Consider the following 27,690-nt stretch of genomic DNA (forward strand, 5'->3'; position numbering starts at 1 on the left):
CCTCCAGAACTGAGAAATCAATTTTGGTTGTTGATAAGTGACCCAGTTTATGGTATTCTGTTATAGCAGCCCAAGCTAAGACAGATGCTTACACTCGGAATGCAGGAAATCCTTATATTTAGTTTCAAAATATATTCTCTCTCCTTGACTTCCATCTTTTATCTCCTAACAACTCTGGGTCCATTTTTTTTTTCATTGTACTCCCCCTCTGGCAAATCTGTTCTTGCAGAGCCATGGCAGGACATCTTTAAATTAATGTTCTACATAGAAAACACTAAAAGGAAAATCTCTACAATCACTAGTGACTACGTACTGGGAACCTCTGTTCTCAATCTTCCTCCACGTTGTGTTCTTTGTATTCTCAGGATAACATAAGCTATATTTGAATTGCTGACACACTGAAAATGAAGTTTAAGATACATGCATATAAAGTATATGTTGTATTGATGCACTAATGATAATTTAGAATATGGAACTCAAAAGACAACTATTTGTAGTATGTATCTTTTTCTTGAACCTTACCCAAATACACATACTATAATACAAAACATTTATAAGACAATCAGGGAAATTTGAACACAGGATATTTGATGAATTTTTTTTTTTAGGTGCTATAATGGTATTGTAGTTTTCTTAAGTGCTCTACCTTTTAGGGATACTAAAATACTTTTTGATGAAATAATGTCTGGGATTTGCTTCAAAATAATCTGGGGGTAGAGGAGAGTGAAGAAGAGCTACACAGAGGAAACAAGATGGATCATGAAACAATGAATATGGGCACATGGAGATTCTTTACACTCTACTCTCTTCATTTGTATGTTAAAATTTCCCACAATAAAAAGTAACAAAACACAGGGTGACAGACAGTTATTTGAGCGAGATGTCCAGGTCTCACCCCCGAACTCCCCAGCCTTCTGGAGAGAAATGGAGGCCAAACATCCCAGGCTACCCCCCCCGAGCACCTCAGCAACAGAGGCTGTCTGTCCCTGGGAGCAGCACTGCCTGTTTCCGTTGCCACATGTGGTAGAGATGAAGGAAGCCTGGGTGAATGGACATGCTTCTCGATATACATACAGGAGGAGAGGGCTACATGGAGTTTAACGTCCACAGGGAGGCAGGAGAGGCTGCTCACCCTCAGATTCCGTGTTCTCTAGGTGTTCTGGGCCTACTTGACAGGGTTCAAGGTATTTAGTGCTATGAAGCTTCCCCAGTTGGGCACGTGGAGCTGTAGAGCACACAGGGTCCTGGCTTTCAGCTCCAAGGCTGAGTAGGGCAGAATTGGCTCTGGGGCCTTGCACATTTCCTAGGATTAGGCAGCAGAGACTCGGGTCTCTGTATTGCACCCACTCCTGCTTCCCGCTCCGTGACAGCACAGAAAATGGGAACCACGAAGGTAAATTCAAACTGGGGTGAGGTAGGAGTGCCGCGAACATTTGACTCTTCCCCAGCCTTGGCCTGCTAACAGTAGGAGGAAACAGTGCCTGGATGGTAGAAAATAGGATGGTAACCACCCATGAAAACAAGCCAAAAACTGGGGCACTGAGGATTGCCTGTCCTTTGGAGACCAAAATATCATTATTTGTGTCACAAGTGTATGTCTTGGGAATGTGGCTGCTTGCATTTTATTTCCTTTTCATTTGTTCAATATCATCCTCCCCCAGTATCATTTCTTATTGAGTACCTGTGTCAAACATGATTTCTCATTTAACCTTTCCCTGAAGATTACCTGAGGAAAAAATACCACCTGAGGAAGGTGCTATTAGCCTATTATAGAAACAGAAACAGAGGTTGAGAAGTTAAGCAACTTCCCCAAGTTCATACAGCTTATAAGTGTAAGGGCTGGGATATAAGCCTTATACTTACTTCACAAAGTTGTCTCCAGGCTGGGGAAGGTGATGTTGACCCTGGAAATCTGCCCAAGAACCCCAAAAAGAGAGGGGCTCCTAGGAGACAAAATTGAGACTGTGTTCTTGTATCACAACTGGCAGTTCTGGGTGTAGATGGATCAAAGGAGACTGTTCCCATGCTATGCACCATCCTTGGTACACATAGCGCCTCACTAGGCCTCCCTCCCCACCACCACATCCTATCCATTTCCAGAAATCTCCTGGGCTCCATGAGCAGCTCCCATTATCATCTACAGGCAATGATGCTTGCGTCAGCTATCTGCCATCCCCTGGCCACCCAACTTCCACCACTGAATATCGGGAAACAGTAGTGCACACGTGCTGCTCTCTCCCCTTTCTCGCCACCACAACCCAGTTGCTTTTCCCGCTCTTCCACCAATAGAGGGAACTCTGACCAGCTCAGCAGGCACCTCAGAATCAGATGCCACTTTTTTTCTGAACTCAGGCCCGTTTGACCACTGAGCAATACATGAAACTATCAACTACCTCCCCCAAATCTCTCTCTTCCTTGGCCCTGTGACACTTCCTCTGGTGGCCTCTGCTCCAGTGATGATCCCTGGGGCTCTGCTGTGGGGTCTTTAACTCTCAGAACTGCCCAGGGCTCCGCCCTCCTCCTGCCCTATACTCTCTCCTCAGGTGATCTGCAGCCTCACCTGATTCCCAGACCTCTAGCTGCTTACTCTGTCTTGACCAAGTCCTATAGGCCAGTGCCCTTCTGTTCACCTCACACTTCAGGACTTGGATGATACGCCATGCTGCAGGGCATGGGATCTGGCTTTTCTGGTGGTCAACTAACACAATCCCAACAAGTGAAGGGGAGCAAACACCCAACAGGGCAAACTTGGAGCAACGAAGGGCAGAAGACAGAAGAGACAGGAGGTGAATTTGCTCTCTCCATCCCTCCATCAACCCAAACGTAGCATTTCTGTATAGTCTATCCAGAGACATCACACATGGACAAGTGGCCGGTTGTGTATTTATGAAGCAGTGGCCCACTCATTAAAACAAACCTTGTGTTTTCTTCTCTTTTCCTGCCTAGCTTTCCTCACCCTCACTGCTTGGGGATTGTATCTACCAATAAAGTACTAGCACTGCAGCTTTGCCTCAGGTTCAGTTTTCTAAGTAACCTGAATTAAGACAATACACCTCATCCCAATCATGTCTTCAACCACCACTGACACACTCCCAACTCATTCCCCAAAGTTTATCTCCAATCCAGACTTCTCTGCTGAGCTCTGTACCCAGTTGGATCCACTTGGACATTCTCACAGGCACCTCAAACTTATTTCTAAAATGAAACTCACAGTGCTGCTCCCCAAACGTGTGCCCTTCTCCTGTGTTTTGGGGGAAGCAGAGATGAACGACACCTTAAAGGAACTCTCAGTCTGGCTAAAGAAGGAGACAGATGGGTGAACTCACAATTACAATGGAAAGAGACACTTACTGGTATAAAGCAATGCCACAGGGGCGTGTACTGAAGAAGAGAAGAAAGGCTGCTGTGGGCTAGGCTTGCATGCGTTCTCTCATTTAGCCTTTACCACAGCCCTGTTAAGGTATTGTTATTCCTATTTTGCAGTTGAGAAAGCAGACCAGTAATTAGAAACCTCGCCAAGGTCACAAAGCAACTAAATCCAAGCACACCTGAAAAAAAAGAGGTTCATATTCTTTGCTGCTCCAGAAGAGGAGCACCTAAGAGGTTACAGGGATTGGAGATTTCCTAAGGTAGCAGCGCCGGAACTGTCTTAATAAATGAACAGGCTGTCAGCTAAGATGGGGTGGGGTGGGGTGGGGGCAGAGAGATAGAAAGGAAGGAAGGAGGTAACTGGCATTCCTGGCAGTGGGAAGAGGCCTGAGCAATCACATGGTGGCAAAGAAACTGCAGGGGTTCACTAAGCCTAGACCATAAGGCACAAGAGAGGCTGGAGAGGTGGGCAGGATCCAAATCATGGATGGCCTCATGCGCCATTCTAGTGAATTTAAATTTTAAATTCTAGACACTTGGAGGAACCATTTCAGGATTTTGTTTAACTTTTAAATTCTACTTGAAAGAACCATTTCAGAATTTAAACAGAGAATGACACAGCCCAGTGTGCATTTTGGAAAGGTCTCTCGGGCATCCATGAGAATTGGGTGAGAGAGGCAACGGAGGTAGGATGACCATTTCAAAGACTGCTGAAATACCCAGAGCAAGAAATTATACACAAAGTTAGCAGTGGAGGGAGTGGAACAAAGTGAACAGATGTGAGAGACAGTAATGAAGGAAAAACTGAACAAGACTGGGTAACTAAATTAGCTAAGGAGAGTGGAGAAGCCATCAGATACCCTGGTTTGTGGCTTGTCGTATACGGGACATGGAAAAGATGCTTTCCGTTTTAGACATGCTGACTTTGAGATAGATACCAACAGGCAATTGAATAAATAAGTATGGTATTCGGAAAGCAGTAATGGTGAGAAACCACTACCAAGGCAAAAGGACAGAACAAGAAAGCCCTGTCCTCTTCTCGTACCCCCAGGAGTTGCCCAGTCTTGGCCCTTGGTATCTTGGGCCCTTGGTATTGGTGGCCCTTGGTAACCACCAATGGGAAGGGAGGTCAGCAGCTTAGGTAGAAAGGACAGGAACACAATCCAATCCCAGGGAAAGAACAGTGTGGTCTGCAACTTCCTCAGCACTAGAGGAGGCCAATTTGGAGAGGTGAGGTAAAGACTCTGATACCAAGACACAGCCACCCTCCTCAACCAATTCTGGAAGAATTAAGCCCTAATACCCTAAGGTATCCCTTAGGTATATAAAGAATTGTATCCTATGCATCTCAAATGGTATCAGCTATGTGTAATCCTTGAGAGTATTGAGGAAAGTCACACAAATCATTTTCTCTTGGAACCCCAGTTGAAAAAGGCTAAGGTGCAGAGCAGGTATCAAAACACCATAATCCACTGACCTTCCCAGAGGGTACACCAATTGGGAATGCGCCCAGTGCTAACGTGTGCCCTGGGCTCCCAACCTGGAACTTCCTTGTCCTGTTTGCTCCTTTCCCACAAGCAGAGGACCTGACCTAGCTGGAGCTGCTCCTAAGCACCAGGGGTCTCTCCCTCCAATTGGATCAGAGACCTCTGGCAGCCTGGGCAGGATTTCCCCAAGGAGGGAATAAAAGAGAGTATCAAGGGAATTCCCTGGCAGTCCAGTGGTTAGGACGCCACACTTCCACTGCAGGGGGCGCGGGTAAACAGCGCAGACAAAAAAAAAAAAGAGAGAGAGAGAGACAGTATCAAGGAAGTATCAAGGAGTCAGCCAACTGAACTAAACTGGGGCTAAGCTCTAAAATGCCGGGGCACTGCTCATTGGCCTAACGGGCCCCAAATCTAGAAGTGATTTCAGTAGGTCTGGGCCAAGGCCCAGAAACGTGCAAATTTTTTTCAAAGGAGCTCCCCAGGTGATACTAATTTGTAGTGGGACTTGGGAGCAGCTTTTGCAACTTCTATCCTTTCTTACCGGTCTATTGCTTTGGTCTTCCCTTGCTTAGTAAATGTTCCCTCTGAGAGGCCCCAGATCTTATGGGGAGACTGTGCCAGTGCATCAGAAAGTTGTCTGGGGTGGTGATCACACCATCAGCCCAGCTCCAAACACTGGCCTGAAGAGCAGTGGAAGATCCAGAAAGCAGAGGCAGGCCTGCTGGCAGAGACTACATACTCCTGGCCTCCTAACTCCACAAATGAACTCAGGAGCTGAGCCCGTGGTCTAGCCCTTTTCCCCTTGCTCCGAGAAACTTACTGCACACAAATTTGAGGAACACGGCATTCTACTGGTCACTACAGAGGGAGACCTTCAAATGTGACCCAGCCAAAGCCTCCTCAGCATCCCTTCTCCTCCACTCCTGCTCTGAGCCAAATGGCCCAAGTCCCACTCCCAACACCACACAGAGAACACTGAAGCAGAAGTGACTTTAATCAAGGGGTGAAGTCTTCAATCTGGGAGACCTCACTTGACCTTTGGTGGTGGGATCTCAGCCTACCTACCCCCCACGGCCCCTGAGGCTCCTCAGGAAGGAGGGAGCAATTGAACAGCAAGTTCCAGCAGAGGTCAGGGAATGGAAATAGGGGAACCAGGTCAAGCTGCAGGGGCAGGGCACTGACAGGTGGGAGTGAAGCTGAAAAGGGCAGGAACAGCTTTACACAGGCGGTTCTACCTGGGGGCTACCTGGTGGCTATGCATCAGGCAGAGCGGCACCAGGAGGGCTGAGTGTAGAAGAGGACAGCGAGGGAAGGAGCATTTAGGAGATGAGGCGACCATGAAGCTGGTGCAGCTGCTCCTGGGTGAGCACCAGCCGGTGTCGCTGTCCAAGGCCAGCAGCACACGAGAAGGTCACTTTGCCCATGTATACAGTGTCGTCCTGCTGCTCTTCCTTGGCCTGGGAGTTGGGAAGGGGAAGAGGCCTCCAGGTCAGGGGCTCACTTGAGCTGTGTGCCACTGACAGTGTCCCTGAGCACTGAGACCCTGGGTGACTGAGGCTTTGAGGCTGCTAGGCTATAATGACCACATTTTCCAAATCAGAATTGAGGTGCACAGCCTGACAAGGGAGTTTTGAGCCCCTCCTGATGTCAAAAGTCATAGAAGATGTTTAACTGCTAAAGTATTGGAATTTCAGGAAGCAATGCAAGCACTCTTAAGATACTTGCAAGTAAGACTTGGCCAGATTTCTCAGGATGTTCAGTTGTTGGACCTGAGACCCTAGAAGCCTCTTCGAATTCTGGAGGAGAGGGGAAGGACCCACCTGAGCCCTCCATACTGCCCATCCCCCTCCCCATGCTCCCTCTTACCCTGAGGAAGGCTGATGAAGGGAAGGTGGCAAAGTCAGTGGGGACCGTGGCTCCAGGGCGCTGAGATACGGTCTCCTTAAGGACCTCATCCTGGCAGAGGGGAAAAGGATTCATTTAGGGGACCCCCACAGGCTAGCCCAGTACCTGCCTGGTTTCACAGGAAGGAACACCAATACCAAAGAAGCAGGGACCAATCCTCTTTATCACAATACTTTTGCTCTCAACTCCAATCCCATCCCTACCCAACATCCTTACTTTACAGATACTTACCCTTTTAAGGCTCAACTCAGATTCTATAGCTTCTGGGAAGCCATTTCCAACCATTCTACTCTGCAGTGATATCAGCTCTGACAGAAGTTGTGCCTGAAACCACACGCTCTAAAGATGATCCTAGCTCAACCCATTTTGTCGATAAGAATCTGTTTTCTCTTGATGAGAATCTGTTTGGGAGTGAGGGCAGCTTCCCAAGGCAGGAGTCCTGCCTCCCCTTCCATCTCCTCCCCAGTGTGTCATCTAGCACAGGGCTGGGCCCCCAGGAACCCTGGGAGTCCTTGTGGAAATGAACACGCTAGGGGCTCCACCACGGAATGCTCTGAAGCGGACACTGTCGGGTGAAAAAGGGCAGGGTCTAAACTAACCTTGAGCTTCTCGATGGTGTCGCTTAGGGACTTGAGCTGAGCCACTTGCTCTAGGAGCTGGGCCGATGGGCTCTTGGCAGCTGTGGGGAGAGAAGGCTAGTGAGGCCCACCAAGGCCCAGGCAGGCAGCTGTACTGGATTAAGGGTCATTAGTGCAGATACTGGACCCGCTCATGGAGTAAACATGTAAGAGAGTAGGTAAATCAAGCAAATTAAACACTTAGGCCAAAGGGCAGTGCTAGGAAGAGCCTCTCTGGCGTGGGAATTGCCTGGGGCAAGGGGAAGGGGTGTGTTTTTCATCTCAGGAGTTGGCTGGTCCATACCAGGGCTAGTGCGGGTGATGTCCACGACATGGGTGTGTGTGCTCAACTGATTCAATGTCTCCAGCAGCTGGTTAGTCTTACGATACAGCACTCCAGCAGCTAGATCACTGCCAGGGCCTTCACGGGGTAGGAGAGAGAGCTTTGCCACGTGCAGAGGGGGCAGGGCTGCTAAGGATGCCTTCATCTGGGCTCCCTGTGGGGGAAGGGGGAAGAAGGGTAGTGGTAATAAGTGATAGAAGGCCCTGCCATCCATCATCAATGAGGCAGTTACACTCCACCTCTACCCATCCCCCCTGTGACCTCCTCACCTTGAGGATGCTGTTCTCATGCTGGAGCTGGGAGATGTGCAGCCTCATGGCAGAGATCTGCTGAAGCAGCAGTGGTGAGTCCTTCACCACCCCTGGGCCTGGCACAGATCCCAGAGCCTGCCCAGAGGCACCTCCTATGGGTACCATAACAAATGTCATGAGCCCCAGGTGCAGAAGGCTGAAGATGGGCTCCATCCCTACTCATCCCCTTTCCTTATCCCCTCCTACCTCCAGTCGTGATTGCTCCCAAGGGGGCAGTCTCACCCTGCTCCCCCAGCCCCAATTCCCACCAGCCCTGTTAACTCCCCACCAGGATGGGTCTCTACCTCGCTGCTGTTCTTCTGTGCTCAGGATAGCCCATGGGGGAGCAGGAAAAGAGGAGAGAGCAATTAGATGATTTGGGAGTGAGGGGGACATACCAGAGAAATCCTGGGCATGCAGGAAGATTTTTTTCCTGATCACCTTCTCTAACAAGACCCTGCCTCTACTTTTGGGGAAAGAGCAAATATGTGTGAAAGACAGAAAAGGGGAGCCAGGCCACGATACAGGGTGCAACACGTGAGGAAGAGTGGCAGCGGGAGTGTGCGCTGGAGGAAGCACTTGAGGCCATTCTTGCCTCCCTGCCTCAGACTCCAGCTCCCAGAAGGGCAGACGGAACACTCCTGAAACCCTGATACGTCTGCACCCTTAGTGCTCCCCAGCAGCAAAACTTAAGTTGAGGATGTAGACACATTCCCATGTTCCTCAGGTTCCCCAGTGCTCTGAGACAAAAGTCACCCTCTTTCTGGTGTGAAGTTTTATAAACTAAGAACCAATATTTGTTTAAAGAGCCTATGCTAAAACAACGCAATGCGGTAATTCTGGAGACTCCCCTCCCAAGGAACATGGAGCCGTCTGCACCACAGGAGTCTAAAGTCAAGAAGACGCTTGGTCACTTTCAGGGTCAAGCGGCACCAGTGATGGGGGCTTTGATGAGGACAAGACCCTAGGTGAGGCCAGCTGACAAGGCAAGCACAGCAGGGGAGATCTAGAGATCCTGAGGGTTTAATTCCATTACAAGGAGTTTGTCTTCTGGAGGTGAGAAGGGTAAGTAAGAAACTGAAGAGAGAACAAAAACCAAACTACATGGTAGATGAGAACTAACATGGTGGTGGCCGCCTCCTTGGTCAGGAAACTAAGGAGATTAGGCCTGGAAGCCAGAAAAACTCCAGGTAAGGAGCCCTGACCACATTAAGAGACCAGGCAAAGGTCAGAACACAAGCCCCAAGTGAAACTGGGAGAATTCAGTAATGGAAGAGACAACCACTCTATAGGGTGAAGCCACGTGAACTCAGTGGGGAAGAAAAAATGCAGTGCCCAAGCAGAGGAGGAATCAAGAGCAAGCACCATCCACTGCTGCAGGCTGATGACCCTCTGGAATACAGGGCTGGGACAGAAAAGCCAGACTGTAGACCCAGAAGAGACATCTACTAGAGTCCAACTGTCACTGTAATTCTGAGCTTCACCAACAACTTGGTAAGGCCCCACTGCCCCATCTTGGTCAGAACTCTGCACATATCTTCAAGGAGAAGTAAAAACTTGGTGAAAGTTGCCAGAGAGCTTCCCTGGTGGCACAGTGGTTAAGAATCCACCTGCCAATGCAGGGGACACGGGTTTGAGCCCTGGTCCAGGAAGATCCCACATGCCACGGAACAACTAAGCCCACGCGCCACAACTACTGAGCCTGTGCTCTAGAGCCCGCGAGCCACAACTACTGAAGCCCGCGCGCCTAGAGCCCATGCTCCACAAGAGAAGCCACTGCAATGAGAAGCCCGCATGCAGCAAAGAAGACCCAATGCAGCCAAAAATAAATAAATAAATTCATTAAAAAAAAAAAAAGTTGCCACAGAGTGAAACTGGGCAAGCATGTTCCTGGTTGAATATCCAGGGGGAAAAGAGGGGGGCAGAAGTCAAACTGAAGCCAAGGGCAGGAGGGGGGCCATTCAATTTCCTCTGGGCTAGTGCTGCCTGTTCCACTGCACTCACCACCAGCAATGCCAGACACCAGGGTAGCAATACCCGAGGGAGGGGGACCCCGGAGCCCCTCGATCGTGCGCTTGGACTGGCTGTTCAATCGCTGCTTTAACTCTGCTTTCTCTGCTTCCAGCTGGTCGATGTCAGCCTGAAGTGCATCCATCGTCTCCTCAAACTCTCTGTGAAAGAGAATCTGGGCTTGGACAGTGTCCCTTCCCCATGGCCCCACCCCCCCTTCTCAGTCCTAACTGAGTCCTTGGAGTAGCCCTACTAGTGAGGAGCCAGGGGCAGAAGAGGCTCAGACTGGGATGAGACTATGGGGATGTCAGTTGGGAAGGAAGATGGCATCTGTCCCCCTGGGGAGTCTCACTACAAGAGGCCCTGGGCTAGGTGGCAGGGAGCTGCTGGCAGGAGGGAGGCGTGGAGAGAGCAGGGGCCTGGGAAGGTGCCTGACTTCTCCTTCTTCCGCAGCAGCGCCTGGGTCTCCTCCAGCCGAGTCTGGACTTTCTCGATGCGCTCATCTGCATCCTTGGCTGCACTGTCCAGCTTCTTCTCCAGGAGGCTCAGCCGCACATTGGCCTCACTGAGCTCTTCCCCCTGGACGAGGGCAGAGAGCGTCTAGTTCCCTTACACCCTCCCATGGCCCCCCAGAGACCTGGGATGGACCATGAGATAGAAAGCTTCCTGAGGGCCCACGAGAACTCTCACTGATCACAGGTGCCACTTCTCCCCACTCAACCCCCAGCCCCCCTCAGTTATGATCACCAACACTCACTGCTTCCCTGTGCCCCATGCTATTTCCTGGCCTCCCAGATCCAGAGCCTTCCCTATCCTCACCTTGATCTTGAGTGACTTCTTCAACTCCTTGATAACTGTCTCTCGATCTTCAAGCTTCAAGCCCAGGCCTTCAGCATCTGTGATCTCTGCACGAAGGGCTGCAGCCCGCAGCTCAACTGGGGGAGGCTAAGGGTAGGGACAGGAGGCAGAGGGCAGGGATAGGGAGAGGAGGTCATCAAGGCACTCCTTTCAGAGATCCAGTCAAAGGGAAAATCTTCTCCTTGCCTTCTAAGCAGGATGGTGCTCCCCAGATTCCTTCCTGCTGCCGCCCAGCCCTCCCTCCCACAATTAGCAGCAGCTCTCCAAGTCCTGCTCCTCCAGGCCCCTGGAGCCCCTCCAAGGAGCTACCCCGCTCACCTTGCTAGGGGGCCGTTCTGCATCATACTCTCCCTCCTGCATGGCTGTGGCCAACTTGTTCATGGTACTGATCAAGATGTTGCATGACTGGCGCAGACACTCATAGGGGCTGCTGGAGGGGGTCCCGTAGATCTGCAGGTGCCAAGGGCAGTAGTGAAAACCCCACACTGGCCACCTGACTCCCCCATCACCACCTTCTGCCCAGCCATCCCAGCTCACCTGCTCGCCTGCTTTGAAAGCCAGCTCCTCCAGGGCAGCCACAGGCAGGCCTTCATTCTCTGCCAGCGGGGCAATGAGCTGGGCAGCAGCAGCGGCCACCTCCTGCAGCACAGCCACCACCCATGTCAGGTGTTTCCTGCAGTCTAGGAGTGTGTCGGATACCTGTGCAACAGGCCAGAGTCAGGAGCCCACTCTGGGCCCAGCACCACAGCTCCCAGCTACCTCAAAACCATTCTTGTCCCCTGACCATATCCAGATCTTGACATGCCGGGCCCGTCCTGGTTCTACTTGGCTTCCTTCCTGTCCCCCTTCACAGCCCAAACCTGTGGTCCAAAGGCCAGTGCAGCTGGGATCCCAGGAGCATCTGTCCCTGGCATTCGCCTCCGGATCTTCTTGCAGAACTGGCGGATATCACTGCACGAAGTTTCCAGGTCCCGGAGCAGGAGGGCAATATCTGAAGCCTCCTGCCCACCCTACTCAGGGAATAGGAAACAGATGGAGAGCCAAGTCAGCATTAGGGCTGGGGCGGGGAGGTGGAGACTAAAAAGGAAGAGGAGCTCAAATAGATCTAGTTGTGCTCTCACCTGCAAGAAGGCCCGCAGCCGTCCCACCTCCACACTCATGCAGTCCAGGGCACTCTGGGTGAACTGTGAGGACAGAAGCAGGTCATTGTCAGCCCCCAAGAGGAGCCCTTCTGCCCCATCACCATCTCTAAGAAGTCTCCGCCCTCAGCTGGCCCCCATCCATAAGTGGGTCCTCTGGCTTCCCTGATCTGGCCTTAGTGACCCTGTTCCAGTCTTATGTGACACCCCTTGAGGGTGTGATCTGATGTCTTCCATTTCTGATCTCTATAAGGGGCTCAACCACTGGCCCAGACACCTCACCTTAATGTGGTCAGCCAGCTGTATGGTACTGTCTTCCGGTTGTTCAGAGAGGTGGATGCTGTACAGATGCTGAGGAGGAATGGCAAAGAAACAGACAGTCTTTAGGCCTTGGAAGAATGGAGAATTCTTCCCAAACTGCAATTTGACCCTGTCATCACGGGGCTCCAGAGGTATGAGAGCATCCAAAACCCTCAAGGAGCTGCATCCTAAGGTGAGTCCATCTACGAGCCTCAAGCCATCAGCCTGGGACATACAACCCTGGCTACACTGCAACAGCCTCCAGCAGAAGAAACCCTCCCTCCTTCCTGTGCCAAGGCTGAATTCTCGCCCCAGACCTGGTAGTACTTGATGGCTTTGGTGAGAGGCTCTACGTTGACAGTCTCATCCAGCTGATCCTTGTGCAGCAGCTCAATGAGAAAATCCAAGGAGCGTTCGTGGGCACTCATCTCAGGGTAGAGGCTGCCCACCTTCTTATACACGTCCACACTGCACTGAGAGAGGGCACTAGAGACCAGAGAAGGGCCCTGTGAGGCCAGGGTCTACCAGGCAATCTCAGTTCCAGCCAATCTCAGACCCGTGGCCCTGGAGTAGAGGTCAGGGGTTACTTACTGCTCATAACGGTGGAGTGTGGCCTGCAGCAAACTCAGCGAATACACCAGCCCAGCAGCAAAGCTGAGCTGCTCCCCCACAGCTCCTCGAAGTCCTGGCCGCTCTGAACAGTTCTCACTTAGTTCAAACTTCTCCTGGGCCTGCTTCCGGATTAGCTCTGCCTGTGGGAAGAAGCACCAGAGACCTGGGGCTCAGAGCAGAGGATGGAGAACACAGACTCAGGAATATAGAGAGCTGAGCAACTATGTAGGGGGCATGGATACATGGGGGAGAAAGCAGAAACAGCTCTTAGATGGGCAGGGACTATCACATGGGGAAAGGGTAATGATGTGATTACTGGTGGTTATGAAGATTTGAGATGTGGGGATGAAAGGGTGGCAGGACCAGTGGGACCAAGCTCTTTCCCACCTTAAAGCTGCTGCTCCTGCTACCTTTCTACCTAGAATGCTATCCTGACAATTACCTCCCCACTAACTCCTAGTCATCTTCTAAGTCTCGCCTCAAATGTCATGCCTTCAGTGACATCCCTCTATCTAAATCAGCTCTCCGACCATGCTCTCTCAAAAACGCTACCTCCCCTTCACAACATGCCATCTGTAATATACACCCATCTGTAACTTTGTTGACTGTGTTCCTCCACTACATCATAAACTCTGTGAGCAGGGACAATGACTGTTACCTTCACGTGGCATCCTCAATGCCTGGTTCACAGCAAGTTCAACAGATTCCTGCTGGGCACGTGACTGATAGACCATACCTTGCAAATGAGACGAGGCATGAGCAGCAGCACCAGGACGCAGTCGTGGTCCCCACCTGGCCGAAGGAAGCTGTCAGGCATGAAGGCTGTCAGCAGGGACATGTGCCGGTTGGCCTGTGCCACCTCCATCTGCCTCAATTCCATCTCAATTGCCTGTGAGGTAGACAGGGAGGTGGGCTCTCAGCCAGGCTGCAGAGAGCCTCATAACCACCATGCCGTGCTCCACCACGTCCCCCGCTTCTAGGACAGGCCCAGGCCAGGAGTCTTCCAAACCACCACACAAAGCACCCCCCCATCCACGAAGCTGAAGCCCAGAACCCCACACCAGATCAGCCCACCGCCACACCCAGGCTGGGGTACCCAACACTCAGCCCTCTGCGACCCACCCACTTTCCTGACCTTGGCATGGGCCTTAGTCTCAGCAAACTTGATTTTGAAGTCAAAAGTCTCTGGGGGTGGCTGCTGCTGCCTCTCCACAGATGCTTCCTGCTGGTTTGTCAGTTCCCGGTTCACATCCTGGGAACAGGGACGGACAATGAGGCACAGCTGGGTCCTCAGGGAGCCCTGGGGAGATGGTGGGCAGAGAGTAGCGGGTATGCAGGCACCTGCAGGTGGGCGGTCAGCTGGCGATACTTCTTTATGGTCTGCTGATAGTCTGCAACTGTCTCCTGGGCCGCCTCCACACGCTTCTGGGCCTCTCGCACCCGTGCACCCGCCATATCCAGCTGCTCCCGCAGCTCCAGTTCTGTCTCACGTGCATTCTCCTGCAGCTCATCGTTCATTTCATTCATTGCTTCCTGGGAGGCCACAGGGGAGTTGAGGCAAAGGAAAGTCAGAGTCAGGGTAGCAGGCCAGGGTGGGTTCACTCACCACGCCTCCTACTCAAAGGTCAGGGGTCACATGTCAGCCCTTCTCTCAGCAAGTCACTTCCAAAACCCTCCATCAGGGTCATAAGTCAGAGTCTGCTCTTCTCTTACCAAGTCCCCCACGGTTTCTCTCAATTCCCGCACTTTCTCTTCCAGATTCAGGTTCCGGTCTGTCAGCATCTCCACCATCTCCTCAGCACCCAGAGCAGCATCCACCTGTGTTACAGACAGGGAACAAGGAGAAGGGCTGAAAGGTGCCTAGAAACAGAAGGCACCAAAAAGCGAGTCAGTGGAGGTGCTCTGGGCAAGGCGCTGGGCTCCCCAGACCTGCTCCTTGAGCTCATCAATGGTGCTCTCTGCCTGGCTCAGCTCCTCCTGCAGACGCTCCCGTTGTTGCCTCACAACTTCCAGCTCTTGGTTCTTCTTTTCCATGAGCTTCTGGAGTTTCACGTGCTCCTGCTTTTCGGAGGAAGAAAGATCCCGCATTCTGTGGGAAAATGGGGAGAGAGAAGAGAGCGCGTGTGTCAGCGTCACCGGGTGGTGGGCGCGCTAACACATTTGGAGGCAGGAGAGTGAGCCGCGCAGCGAGAGGACCCTACCTCACTAGGGCATCCTTTAGGCGGGCGTTCTGCTCCTCAAGCTGCTTGAGCTGGTAACTGGATGCAGCGCCATCTGAGCCTGGGGGAAACCATTAATACTTTCAGACAAAGTTCCAACCCCACCATTTGGCCCCCAGCAGCTCCTGGTCCCTTACCCTTCTCTTCAATCTCAGCCTTGAGGATCTCCAAGTCAGTGGTGAGCTCGTCCACACGCTCCTTCAGCGCCTCCACCTCTTGCTGTAGGGACTCAGCCCGCTCTTCAGCCATCTCCTTATCCAGAGTGGCCATCTCGATGGCATCAGCAGTGTCAGCCATCTCCTCCATGTAGCGTTCCTTTGCCTCTAGTGCCTCCTTGGCTTCCTGAAGAGGAGTGGAGGTTGGTTGGGGTACAAGCACAGAGCTGCCTCATGCACCCTTTCTCACAGGACATTCCAGCCTCCAGTTTCAGCTTCCAGTACACTTCCTTGGGCCCCGTGCCTCCCCAGGCACCCTCTTCATCCCAAGTCCCACCTTCCGAGCCTCTTTGAGGCGCCGCTGCAGGTCTGCCTGCTGCTCCTGCATTTTGCTTTTCCATTCCTGCACCTGCTCCAGCTGAATCTTGTGTTTCTCCAGCTCTTTTAGCTTTGCCTTGTCTTCTGCACGTTTCAGTCGCAGGGTCTCCAGTTTCTCCTCCAGGTCCCGCACTTGGGCCCTCAGCCCCTCCTCCTCCTGCAAAGGAGAGACCCTTCAGTCTATGCACAGCCTCCCCCGTTTTCCCCTTCAAGACTGAGCTGGAGTGGAAAGGACAGGAATGTGTGCAGACATCATTCCAGGCCCAGGGCCAAAGCAAGTGGCATACAAACATCTGAGAAGAGCCTGATACATAAGGGGAAAGTGTGGAAGGGCGGAGAGTATAAGGTAGCTTAGTCAGTGATGGGATACCTATATGCTGTGTCCCCCACTCTTCTAATCCAAGTTCTGGGTCTCCCCCAACCCTGGGAAACTTCAAAGACCCTGCCAGGGGTCATAGGCCCCTTCGTGTCTTGGTTCTTCTTCACTCCAACCCCAGACCTTACCTTAGACGGGGAAGGAAGCGGTGGGGCTGCTCCAGGAGAGGTGAGGGCTGGCGTGGGGATGATGGGTGCCGCCAGCGGAGTCTGAGCTGGGGTGCTGGGCTCACTGCTGCTCAGCTCACCTGCTGATGCTGAGCCAGAGGGGCCCAGGGAACTACTGGTCCCAGCTACCCCAGTGCTGGCTGGGCGGGTGGGCTATTCAGACAGGGTAGGGGCAGACCAGAAAAAGTGTAGGGGACAGGGAGGAGTGGTGAAAGAGAGTAAGACAGAATATGAGAATATGGTGAGGGAAGTGACAGAAAAGGAAAAAGGCAGAGAGTATCAAAGCACAATGAGAACAGAGAAACAGTGATGGGCAGAACGAAAATGACACAGTCAGAGATAGTGACAAAGGACCGGGGCAGGGTGGGGGTGAGAGGATGGCAGGAGAGGAAGGGATGGAAAAAGACATAAGATTACAATGCTCCTCCCTTGGCACTGACCCCACATTCCTCCAAGCTCTGGCACTAACCCCTTAGAGCAGAATCCCTTACTCCCCAGACCATTCCTTTTGTGACCCACTTGTGATCATTCTAGCAATTTCTTAATACTCCCAATCCCATTGTTGCTCTGGGCCTGTGCCCTCCTCCCCCAGAGGGAAAAAGTGCCTCAGTGTCATTCCCAGAGAAAAAGAACAGATTGATCTCTAACTTTCATGTTCCCAGAGAAGGCTGGGCTAAAAGTGGGGGTACTAGGCCCCCCAGCTCTTTAAATCAAGCTGATTCTCCTTCCCTTGATCTACTTCAGGGGACCCTGCAGGTAAAAGAGCCAGGGTGAAAGTTGTAATCCTTGGCTCCCCTCTGAAACAAGGTCAGTACAGCCAACCCATCTGTCACCTCCCTCCCTCCAAGACAGAGGGGCTCTCATCAGATGACACTACCCAGGCCCCTGTGGAGCTGAGGCCCTGGAGCAGACAGGCCTGCCCAGTGCTCCTCCCTGCAGTGCTGAGCCCTGAAGCTCTCCCGATGGGCTGACACTCAGAGACCACATGCCCAAAGCCTTTCACAGACACACCCACCTCCGTAACTCCTGACATTTACACTGCCAAGTTCTTTTTCACCTTTCTTCCAATCCCCGCCCCTCCCCCCCAACACACACGCGCGCACACACACACACACCCAAAAGCTGGTCTAAATGCCCTTCTTCAAGAAAGCCTACCTTGATTAACCACAACCACTCTCGTTTCTCTTCTGCACTCAAGCTACTGGCTCAGACACCCTCCTAAGAGCTGGATGTCACTTTCCCCGGAGGGGCCTGTCATTACTCTCAGTCCCCTCACTCCCCTTAAGAGAACCCAGGATACACTGTGACCAACTTATACTTGCTCATACACATGCCCACATACATGCACATGCCTAAAATGAGTGTGTGTACACTCAGCAGTAGCTTGTACAGAGGCCTGTTTTTCCTCACCTTGGGCCGCCGAGTTGTAGTCTGGACAGGCAACAGGAGCCAGAGGAGAAGTAGTCAGGAAAGAAAGGATAATGGCAGAAAGACAGCAAAAGGGACAGCAATGAGAGCAGAAGCAACAGAAATGAGGCTACGGTTAGCGGTCCCACCACTCCTCCCCCATCCCCATCCCATCCCCTTCATCCAGTGAATCACCTCGTTCCTACTCCAGGAACTCAGAACTCCTATTTCCCGTTAGTTCCTTCTCCCACTTTTGTCCTACCCTTGCAGACCTCACCCCTTCAGACACCCTGGAAATCCTAGAAGTCCCTGTCTCCTAGGCTGAACCACAGGAGACCAAACACAGCAGCTGGTAGAGAAGACCAGTCCTTCTGCAACAACCTCTCCCACTCTAGCCCAGAGCCCCGCCCACCCACCATTCCCAAGGACTTTCCCAGGTCAGCCCCTTCCTTCAAGTGCTAGACTCCACAGAGGACTCCCTAGAAATACCATGTGACAAGAATGATGATATGAGCCCGAAGTGAGTGATATGAACCCAGCAGAGGGAGATCAGGCCCCCAAGGCAGAACAGCGTTACTGTATACCCCACCCCCACTCCCTTCCCCAGGACCAGTTCCGGTAGCAATTCCCTTCCCCAGGGCAGAGAGCTCAGGTGTCAGGACCATGAATACTGCATGAGCCAGAAGCCCAGAGCTCAGCAAAGTAACCCCACCCAGCTGCAAGAAAAGAGGGGGAGGGTGGGCAGCAGCATAGGGAAACTACTGCCCTAAACCAAATCCAGAAACCCCTCAGGTTACTGCAAAGTGATACAGATGATTAACTCCAACTCCCAAATAATGCTCCTGATACCCAGTGTCTCATAGTTCTGGCAAAGCCAAGATTTGGCCTGGGCCCTGCTTCTAGGTCTCCCAAGGAGACCAACGCCCACCTCTACTACCCTGGGCTAAGCCTCCATAGCTGTGTATCAAAAACTATTCTAGGGAAAGACCCCTGACACAAACCCCAGTGGGGCAGGGATGCTGGTATTACAACCAAGAGTCATTCTAGCAAAGGCTGGGTGAGGTAGGCCTGCTAGAGGCACAAAGACATCTGGACCTGCTTCCCAAGATTCTCTCATAGGAAATGCATCCAGAGCCAGTTTGCAGCAAAAGCTGCCTGAAGCCCAAGCCTGTGAGGCCACTGGGTACAAGGCCCAGAACACAGATTCAAAGCCAAAAGCAGGCAGTCCAGGGAGCAAATGCCCAGGGTGTGGGGCATGGCAGTGACACACACCTCTCCCTGCCCCCCAATTTCATCACCATCCTCTTCCCCCAACCAGGTAGACAGAGGAAGTCAATCAGCCCCCACCCCCACCCCAGCAGCCTGCTGCCACCATCACACTGGCAACCCAGCAGCAGGACCAGAGCAAGCAAGAGTACCTTTCGGGCTGTCGGTGCCTGTCTCATCATTGCAGAAAACCAAAGAAAGCCAGGAGAGGAGAGAAGGAAGGACAGAGGAAGACGGACAAACACAGAGGAAGGGCAGACGGAGGGAGGGAGGGTGGGAGGAAAGAGACCGAACAGAGGGAAAGGCGGCGGAGACAGGAGATTAGTGCATCAAATCCCAACAATGCAGCCTCAGCTTCCCAGACCGGCAGCTTCCCAGCTGGCAAATGGCTGCAGCTCAGATGCAGAAGCCCCCACAGGTGCGCAGTGGGGACAGCCAGGCTCCGGCAGGCACCGGAGAGGTACCCGGCCTAGTTCGCCAGCTTAGGCTGATGGCAGCCTCAGTGGCCGCAGCAGCAGCTCCACCTGACGTCATGCACCCACCCTCCTCTGCTCCACTAGGGGTGGAGACACTGCTCCTCAGTCACCTAGCAACCACCAGGCTCTGATGGCTCCTCCTCCTCCTCATGATTGGACAAAGTCCTCTGCTGAACCCGCCCTACTTCCTCCTCCAAAGAATAGGTTCTGGCTCCTCCCTCTCCTTCCCTCTCCCCCAGCCCCAAGAATTTGCTCCAAGAAATTGGGCTAGGGGCCATCCCATTTCTGGGATGACCTCTCTGGGACCAGGGCATCACTGCACAGGGACACAGGGCCTCACTGCTTCATCAGGCCTCTCTCATACTCATACTCCCCTCTGTCCACAACCCCATCAACTCTACTTCTGTCTCATACACATGGACAATACCCTTATGGTGGCTCATCAGGCACATGTACCCACAGCACTCCTGCTGCATCAGCTCTGCAGGGCACACTAAGAAACCTGGGGAACATTCTATCTGGGCTGCAGCAGCTCTAATGACAGTGTTTGGCTCCTCTCCCAACTCTACCCTTGTTGTAGTCAGGTTAAAACCTGTCTCTAAAGGGCTTCCAGAAAGGACTGGGCACGTGGCAAAGACATCTGGGTTCTCTCTTCCACCCTCCTCCTCAAAGTTCCTTCTTTTGTTCTGGTGCTAGCTCCCTGTTCCCTGGGCTAAGTGATGTGCTGTGAGAGAAGCACTGGAGAGGAAGACCTAGGGGAGGACTTGACTACTTGACTGACACTCTGCATCATGAGCCAAGAAGGTGCTATATCCCAGCACAGGCAGCCTAGGCTAGGCTTTGCCACATTTCCCTAGGCAACCGCCAAAACCCCAAGATTTGGGCATGGCTCAGGTCCCTCTCAGGGTCAAGTCAGACTGTGGCCAGAACTCCTCCATAGATATCAGACTGCAGGTCCATCCTCTTCTCTATTCAGGGGTCTGATGTGAGATGGGAACCCCAACCCGGAGCCAATAATCAAGGGAAGAAGCCAAGTGTCTGGAATGGGTCCAGCATCCTTTTGAGAATTATTTTCCTTTTTATATCCCCATTCCCTCCCAAGCCAGGACCCAAAGCAAGTACCATCATGTTGTCTCTTCCAAGGCAAAACTCCAAAGTGAGGACCCACCACCAACCAGAAGTCAGAAAAAAGATGTTTTACTCTTCCCCTCCACTGCCCCAATCTAGTAGCTCTCCATGCAAGGTCAGAAGGGCCTGAAACAGGCTGGTGACAAGGAAATCACAGAATAATACATACAGCACAGCACATACAGGTCTGACAGGCACATGCAGGTCGGAGGCAGCTTGGGCATAGCCCCAAGGCATGGGCTGGTGTAAGGAAGTGGTCATGGCAGCAATTTATGACTAAAAGAGTTTCAGGGGTGTGGGAGGTGTGGGAGGTGGGCCTCAGGCACACCACCAGAGGAAGGAAGAGGCAGTGAAAGACTGACAGAGCACAGTGAGGGTGGGCATTCATGGCAGCACCCACCCAGAGACAGGAACAACACAGGCTTTTCAACTCAGGACTGTTCTTCCTGTGCTCTGTTCCCTGACCTCCCACCTCCTTACCTAACCACCTCACTTGGTACTTTCCTCACCTCTAGACCCCCAGTCTCTCCTCCCACTGCCCCCAAGATGAGGCTAAGTGAGAATCCACTGTAACCCAGTAAATGCTCTATTCCATGCTGCTACTGTTTACAGTCAAATGCTTGGAGTCTCTGACTAGATGTCCTGAGGCGATGGGCAGGGGTGTGGGAAGGGGTGAGGATCATCCCTAATGAGTACTACCTGAGCCTGATGTCATTGCACCCCTCAAAGGAACTCTGAAAGCCAAGGCTGCCATTTCCTCTGGCCATCCCAGCCCCAAGGTCACACACACATGCATGCAGCCCAAGGACATGCAGGACAGCTGGGGAGGGGGCTCATGGCCCTCACCCACCCAGGCACAAATAGTAAACACACCACCTTCTTAGGCTTCAGGCCCCGCTGCATGAGGAGTAGGAAAGGGCAGAGTTAGAGAACAGAGTTAAACATCACACTGTGCTAGCTGGCCAGATATCTTGGGTGTAGGTATTAAGACCAACTCAGGCATACCCAGGTATGGGGGGAGTCAGGTCACTGTCAAATCCAGGGTAAGTGAGATGAGGGCTCCCTTAAGGATCAGCTTCCAGGAGGTCCACACCCTGACCCAGAGGAGCTGGAGAGTCTGGAGCCCCACCTCACACACCCTGCGCAAAGCAGCGGAGGGAGGCTCCAGCAGGCCCTCTGCATACAGCTTAAAACAGGTGGCAGAGGGTCCAGCTCCTCTCCATTCACTTGTGAAAAAGAAAGCACCTTCTTTCTCCAGTTCTTACCTTACCCCTACCCTTCACCCATCAGATGTTGGCAGCCTTGGATACCAACAGGTAGGAAGTTGGCAACAACACTACTGGGGTCAGACCTGTCCTCCCTTTCACCCCCAGCCTCTGTTCCAATTGATCCAGAACTTCTGGGCCTTAATAACTTTTTCCCTGCTACCACCCTTACACCTAAAGTAGCAACTCATACCCAGAAAGCTTCCTTCTCAGGGAGGATGGAGACTGGAAGGCTAACTCAGTTTACTCATCTATTGCTTCTACCTGCCTGGTATTGAGTCTCCCTCCTCTCTTTCTCCTTTCCCTCTTCCCTCTACTACTCCCACCCCCACCCGTAACCACTTACCAGTTTGCTGGTCTTTGCATTTGAGTCAGTTCCCTCTGTAGAATGCAAACAGAAACAAAGCGTGTGTTTGTGTAGAGGGGTAGAGGCAGAGAACATCATGGCAGGTTAGGCAAGATATAACAAGGGAATATGGTGGTGATGGAAACTCTCAGGATCCACTATGGCCCCTTGTTCTGGGGAGAAGTCCTGGGGACTCCTGGATGTGAGGAGGCAACTTAAGTGGGTGGTTGTTACCTCTTCTGAGGACCTTTGAGGCAGAAGAATCAGGTGTCTCTGGGGAAGTAGTATCTGCTCCATCTTCAAATACCTGGATCTGAGGCCACAGAATAGACTCAATATAGCTAGATCAAGGCTGGATGTAATATGGGCCCCTCCCCAGGCCTTAAGCAAACCTGGGGTACAGGCAGCTTCCTTAAGGATAGCTCTTAATCTTCCCTCCCCCATTACCTCCCACTCTACCAACCAGAGACTTATGCTCATGCCCAGGAAAAGGGAGCACCAACACACCAGCCGCACATGCAACAGAGCATGTATACACACACACACACACATACACACACACAGAAGCAAGAGGTGAGTACCTGGGATTGGCGCACAAAGATGCCATGCCCTTCATCACAAGTGAAGTACCTCCTGCCTTGGACGGTTCCATCATTCTTGCCTTTTGCTTCATCCAGGATCACACCTACCCATTTGCCAGTGGCAAATAACGTGGCTCCAACATAGGCCACAGTGCCACGGTAGCCTTTTCCAATCACCTCCACGCGGGAGCCCACTCGCAGAGGCCGGGCACTTGCCTCCGCACTCATTCTGTTGCCGCTGGGAGTCTGAAAGACACATGCAAACGTACATAGTTAAAAGCCTCAGGTCAACGGTGTCATCCTAATATATAAGAAAGGCCCCAATCAGGATCCCGGCCTGAAAAAGGATCAAAAGTCACTTCCCTGAACCCCATTCTCAAGGTAAAGTGTCCCCCACCACCACCAAATTCCCTTTTGAAAAATGTCAGTGTTGTGTTCTAAAACTTCTCCAAACGCCTCTGGAATCTGCCATAATTTTTAAGAGATTATATTTAAATTTAATAAATCAGAATTCATTGCTAGATCTGTGAATGTCACCCCACATGGCTGCTTTCTCAAGGAGCACTGCCCCCTAGGAGGGGAATGAAGCTCAAACAAATAACTCAGTTTAGACCAGGCTCCCCACAACCCAGTGCCTGACTCAAAAGCCTGAGCTGGGCAGACAGGTGAGTCAGTGAGTGACCCCCTAGAATCCTGTTCCCTCCCTACTGCTGCCTGTCCTCCCTGAGGGCACCCAGCTGTGCCTCCTTCCAGCCCTAAGTCACTACCACTCCTTCCTGACCTGACTTCCCCAACCCCCACCAGCACACTCCTAGATGCCTCACCAAGCCCATCCAATGATTTACTCCCTTCTTCCTGGCCTGAGCCCTGTTCTATCAACTCTCTACCCACAAGTTCTGGAGATCCTTCACTCATGCTATGTCACTATAAAAAGAAAAATAAAGGCCAGGTAAATCGGGTACCTCAGATCTGTCCCGCATCTGTCCCCCAGACTCTGCCCAGTGGTTCAAATGGATGGCTTATCACCCTATCCATGGTGATAATGGACAAGGTAAGGGAATAGACTAAACATTGTCCTTGGGAAGCTCTCGGCTTCTGACATACCCGTGATGACAGGACAACATGAAATTAGGTTCCAAATAGGCCCATGGCTTAGAAGAAAATCACACCTAAGCCATTTTTAGCAATAGCAGCTCTGTGAACCAGGGGCCTTGCAACAAACAGAGAAGGAAGCATGAAGAAGTAACAGCATGGCCTTGAAGACTCCACAGGGCCCCCTTCTGATGCCCCCACTTGGCTTCCTAAGAGAGCTCTGCCAGGGCCAGTGACTCCCTAACTCTCTTCCCCAAAGAGCTCATCCAAGAAGGTGAGGATACCATTCCCAGGGGCTCCGAGAGGCCAAATCATACCTGGGACAGGCGAGTGGCTCTCACGGACCTGACAATAAAAGGAACTGACAGGAACATCAGGGCTGGCCCCAAACTCAGAGACGCTCTCCAACCTCCTACCCCTAATAAGCCTCTCAGAATCAGGTGGACACAGCAGTGGCTACAGATTCAATCTCAGTCAGAAGAGCAAGAAAGCGAGTGACAAACAACAAAGCAGCTCTAAAGAAAGACTTCACTGAAAAGCCATTCCAACCCACCAACCCCATTTGTAATCCCCAAGATAGTCTGGCCCCCTCAGGAGCCTCTGGCCTGAGGTCCACTTGGAGTCAAAGGTCAGGCCTCACCAGTACCCAGAGAGGGCCCAACTCTGGGAAGGGAAGCCTGTGCAGTCCCACACGGTCAGGGCCGCGAGTGGCCCCAGCCTAGCTCCCGCCTGTCTCCCCACCCCCCACAGCAATGTCCACAGCCACCCAAGGCCTTCTCCAGAAGCCCTCCCGTGGCCATCCCAGACCAGGGCCACTTACCCGGCTGTACACGTGCCTCTTGCTCTGGGCCATGCTGCTCACCCGGCCTCTACCCCCTCCCCCAGCTGGCCAAAGACAGAGAGAAAAGGCAGAAACCTAGGCAGGAGGGTCAGGGCTCCAGGCCCTCATGGACAAACACAGAAGCCAGCAGGCGTGGCCCTCCCCAGTCCATGGACCTCCCTGGGTGGCCTACTGGGGTACGGGTGGGGACAGAGATGGGGGCTGAGGAGCAAGTCCCCTCTGCTGCTGGAGGATTCCTGAACCCAGAGACACCGAATCCTGCTTGCCAGCTGATGAGTCTCACTCTGCGCTAGTGCTGCTCTAGACTTGTCAGGAATCGAGCTAGCCTCTGGGTCCTAGTGCCCCCTTGCTTCACCTGGGCCTGTCAAGAGGGACAGAGTATAAGGGACTAGGCCCACGTCAAAGACCCTCAACACTCACCTCTAGAGTACACTGTCCTACGGGTGGGAGCACAGCCCTGCTGATCCTCCTAATCTGCACCCCCTCACCGTCACTGCCACCCTTCCCACCCCCAGGATGTGAGGCCTCAGCAGACCCACAAGCATCAAGTGACACATTCACACAGCCAAAGTAAGGGTCTCTCGTCCCCCTTTCTAGTGCTCTTCCTCCTCCCTCCCCTTTCTAAACTCTGGAGTCAGGTCCAAACCCACGTGATTAGGGTCTGAATTTCAATCTCACCCTGGGCCAGAGCAGCCAGGCCCCCTGCCCAATACACAGCAAAGGAAGGGCAGCAATGGAGGCAACTTCACACACACACAAACACACACACACACACACAGAGCAAAGCAAGTCAAGTACCCCAGCTCCTTCAACACTGGCAAAGGTTGCCATGGTCATTCTTCCTCCCTTCTAGTTGTTATAAAGGGCCAGGCTCTGAACCCTAAGAGTATCAGGTTCAAACGGATTAGTAAGGGTGGTGGTCAGAAACAGAGTCCCACTTGCCCCCTACAAGTGGGGGCAGTGCCCAGTCCACCTCAGCCACCTGTCCCCTGTTCTCTTGGCCTTGCCTCCTAGGCATCTCCTTAAGAGAAACAATGAGATGGTTTGTTTTCTATATTTCACAAAATTTCTTTAATAACCATATTACTTTTATAATTTAAAATGTTTAATTTAATAAGATTATGCATTCTAGTGAGAGGTCTCAAGAGGGCTATGTAACCACTTCATTCATTTATCCATCTACTGGGCTAGAAACCAACAGTCCCTGCCCCTAAGTAGCTAACAAGGTTGTCCTGGGGTCTGATCTATGGCTCTACCGGGTACAGTGTGGATGTAGATCCCCTGGCCCGAGGGATACCTGTCTTGTCTGCACTGGGCTTCACTGGCTGAACAGGGTCTTCCTCCATTCCACCCTCTTTCTAAGGCAGGCCAGATAGCCTAATAGGAGAATGATAGCCAACAGCCAGATATATGGCCCCCAAACACCTCTCCACATCTCCAATCCTGGCCAGACCCCCTAGGAAACCATTTCTCTCCTCCTCTGCAAAATCTCCACGTTGCCCCCTCTTTTCCCTATTCACCATTACACAGGTGGGCAGGGCCATGCAGCTCCTTGCGGCCTAGACTTCTGCATGTTCAGAACACTTTACAGTCTACAGAACACCTTAAAAAACAATTGTATAGTACCATGGTTAAGAATACCGGTTCTAGACTCAGGCTGCTTACATTCAATCCCTGGCTTCACCACTTGGTAGCTACATAAACTTGGTCCAGTTACTTAACATCTCTGTCCCTCAACTTCCTCATCTGTCAACTGGGAACAAAGAACATGTCTGAGAGCTGTTGTGAGGATTAGCTGAGATAATCCATGTAAAACACTTAGGACATTGCCTGGTATTTAGTAAGTACTCAACAAAGTTAGCTAATAACTTAGTTATCATCATATTTGGACATCAAAGTAACCCCATAAGAGGCAAGCCAGGAACAATGCTGACAAGGAAACAGGGCTTAGAGAACTGAGCAACTTCCCTGAAGTCACACAGAAGACAAGGAGTGGAGCCGTAACTGGAACCAAAGCCTGAACCAGAACCCTCTGCACTTTTTACTCTCCTCATTGATACCACACATATTTCTAGGCTTCCAAAGCCGTGCTCTTCCTCTGGACCACACTACCTTCAAAGATTCAAAAGAGCGCACATCCAAGAACAACATCACAGCTCACTAGCCACACAAGTGTATATAGTCACCTAACTTCTTAGATGCTGTTTCTTCTATAAAATGGGACTATCACCTGCCATATCTACATTAATGCTCAAATAAGATAAAGCACATAAAAGTGCTCTGTAAAAAAAATGCAGAAGCTGTATAGGTATTAAAATAAAATGTCTAGATGATAAATATTATAAGGAATTACAGAGAGGAAAAAGGTAAGCTAAAAAGAAAAGGGATACTTGATTATCCCTTGAATCATGAGGTTTTTGTTTGGGTATGTGGAGAGGAAAAGCCTAAAACATTGTAATTTGTGAGTACAGTATGAGTAGAGACAGAAATAATTTTGCTTGACTGGGGAAAGTTAAAGATGACTAGCTTGGCTGAATTAGTGAATTCTGGATGAGTTCTCCTATCAAACTATAAGCCTTTTAAAGCAGACTCCTCAACTTTTCCTCTTTATGATCCCATCACTCTTAGCTCATGAAGTCAAATATTTATTGAATGAATTAACACTGATATGGAGATGTATTAGAAGGTAAATATGGATAGTCAGGGAATTTAACATCACGTAGAGATAGATGAATTGGATCCAATAACAACAGGAAGCCAGTCTCTTCCTGAGCAGGAGACTGGCATAATGAAAACTATTTTAGGAAGATCAAACAGGTGGCAGAGAGCAGAATGGAGTGGAGGCAAGAGCAACTTGATAAAGACAGGGAAAACAGCAAGGAGGCTATGGCAGTAATGAGCAAGGGGTGAGGGGGTTTGAGCCAGGCTCATGAGAGAAAAAGAGAGGGAAGAGGAAATGGACCAATTCAGAGACAGTAGAAAAAAGCCCCGAGAAGGCCCTATGATAGATCAGATGTGGGGAAAGAAGCAGCAGGCCTGTATGGGCTCTGGAGATGGACAGAC

At 51.6% G+C, this 27,690-nt stretch overlaps 1 protein-coding gene across 2 annotated transcripts in view; it reads right to left on the reverse strand.

The window, feature by feature from the left end:
- Nucleotides 1-5,832: 5,832 nt before the first annotated feature.
- The window catches only part of DCTN1 (dynactin subunit 1), a 29,926-nt gene continuing 8,068 nt past the window's right edge, over nt 5,833-27,690 (reverse strand). The window contains exons 2-28 of one of the 2 annotated variants that reach the window (XM_061168660.1): nt 22,695-22,940; nt 22,348-22,426; nt 22,114-22,148; nt 16,187-16,378; nt 15,642-15,839; nt 15,287-15,491; nt 15,132-15,210; nt 14,860-15,019; nt 14,644-14,748; nt 14,272-14,463; nt 14,066-14,182; nt 13,667-13,819; nt 12,910-13,070; nt 12,636-12,804; nt 12,301-12,369; nt 12,001-12,063; nt 11,740-11,889; nt 11,417-11,578; nt 11,198-11,329; nt 10,841-10,966; nt 10,458-10,600; nt 10,049-10,182; nt 7,991-8,124; nt 7,683-7,875; nt 7,361-7,440; nt 6,723-6,812; nt 5,833-6,313 (exon numbers count right to left, since the gene is read on the reverse strand). In XM_061168660.1, the coding sequence (XP_061024643.1) occupies nt 6,176-6,313; nt 6,723-6,812; nt 7,361-7,440; nt 7,683-7,875; nt 7,991-8,124; nt 10,049-10,182; nt 10,458-10,600; nt 10,841-10,966; nt 11,198-11,329; nt 11,417-11,578; nt 11,740-11,889; nt 12,001-12,063; nt 12,301-12,369; nt 12,636-12,804; nt 12,910-13,070; nt 13,667-13,819; nt 14,066-14,182; nt 14,272-14,463; nt 14,644-14,748; nt 14,860-15,019; nt 15,132-15,210; nt 15,287-15,491; nt 15,642-15,839; nt 16,187-16,378; nt 22,114-22,148; nt 22,348-22,426; nt 22,695-22,922 (3,687 nt within the window). In that variant the 5' untranslated portion in view covers nt 22,923-22,940 and the 3' untranslated portion in view covers nt 5,833-6,175. Of the gene's footprint in view, nt 6,314-6,722; nt 6,813-7,360; nt 7,441-7,682; nt 7,876-7,990; nt 8,125-10,015; nt 10,183-10,457; nt 10,601-10,840; nt 10,967-11,197; nt 11,330-11,416; nt 11,579-11,739; nt 11,890-12,000; nt 12,064-12,300; nt 12,370-12,635; nt 12,805-12,909; nt 13,071-13,666; nt 13,820-14,065; nt 14,183-14,271; nt 14,464-14,643; nt 14,749-14,859; nt 15,020-15,131; nt 15,211-15,286; nt 15,492-15,641; nt 15,840-16,186; nt 16,379-22,113; nt 22,149-22,347; nt 22,427-22,694; nt 22,941-27,690 lie in introns of both variants that reach the window. The other variant, XM_061168659.1, reaches the window with a different exon arrangement.

Source organism: Eubalaena glacialis, chromosome 14 (genome assembly GCF_028564815.1).
Source record: "Eubalaena glacialis isolate mEubGla1 chromosome 14, mEubGla1.1.hap2.+ XY, whole genome shotgun sequence".
NCBI classification, from domain to species: Eukaryota; Metazoa; Chordata; class Mammalia; order Artiodactyla; family Balaenidae; genus Eubalaena; species Eubalaena glacialis.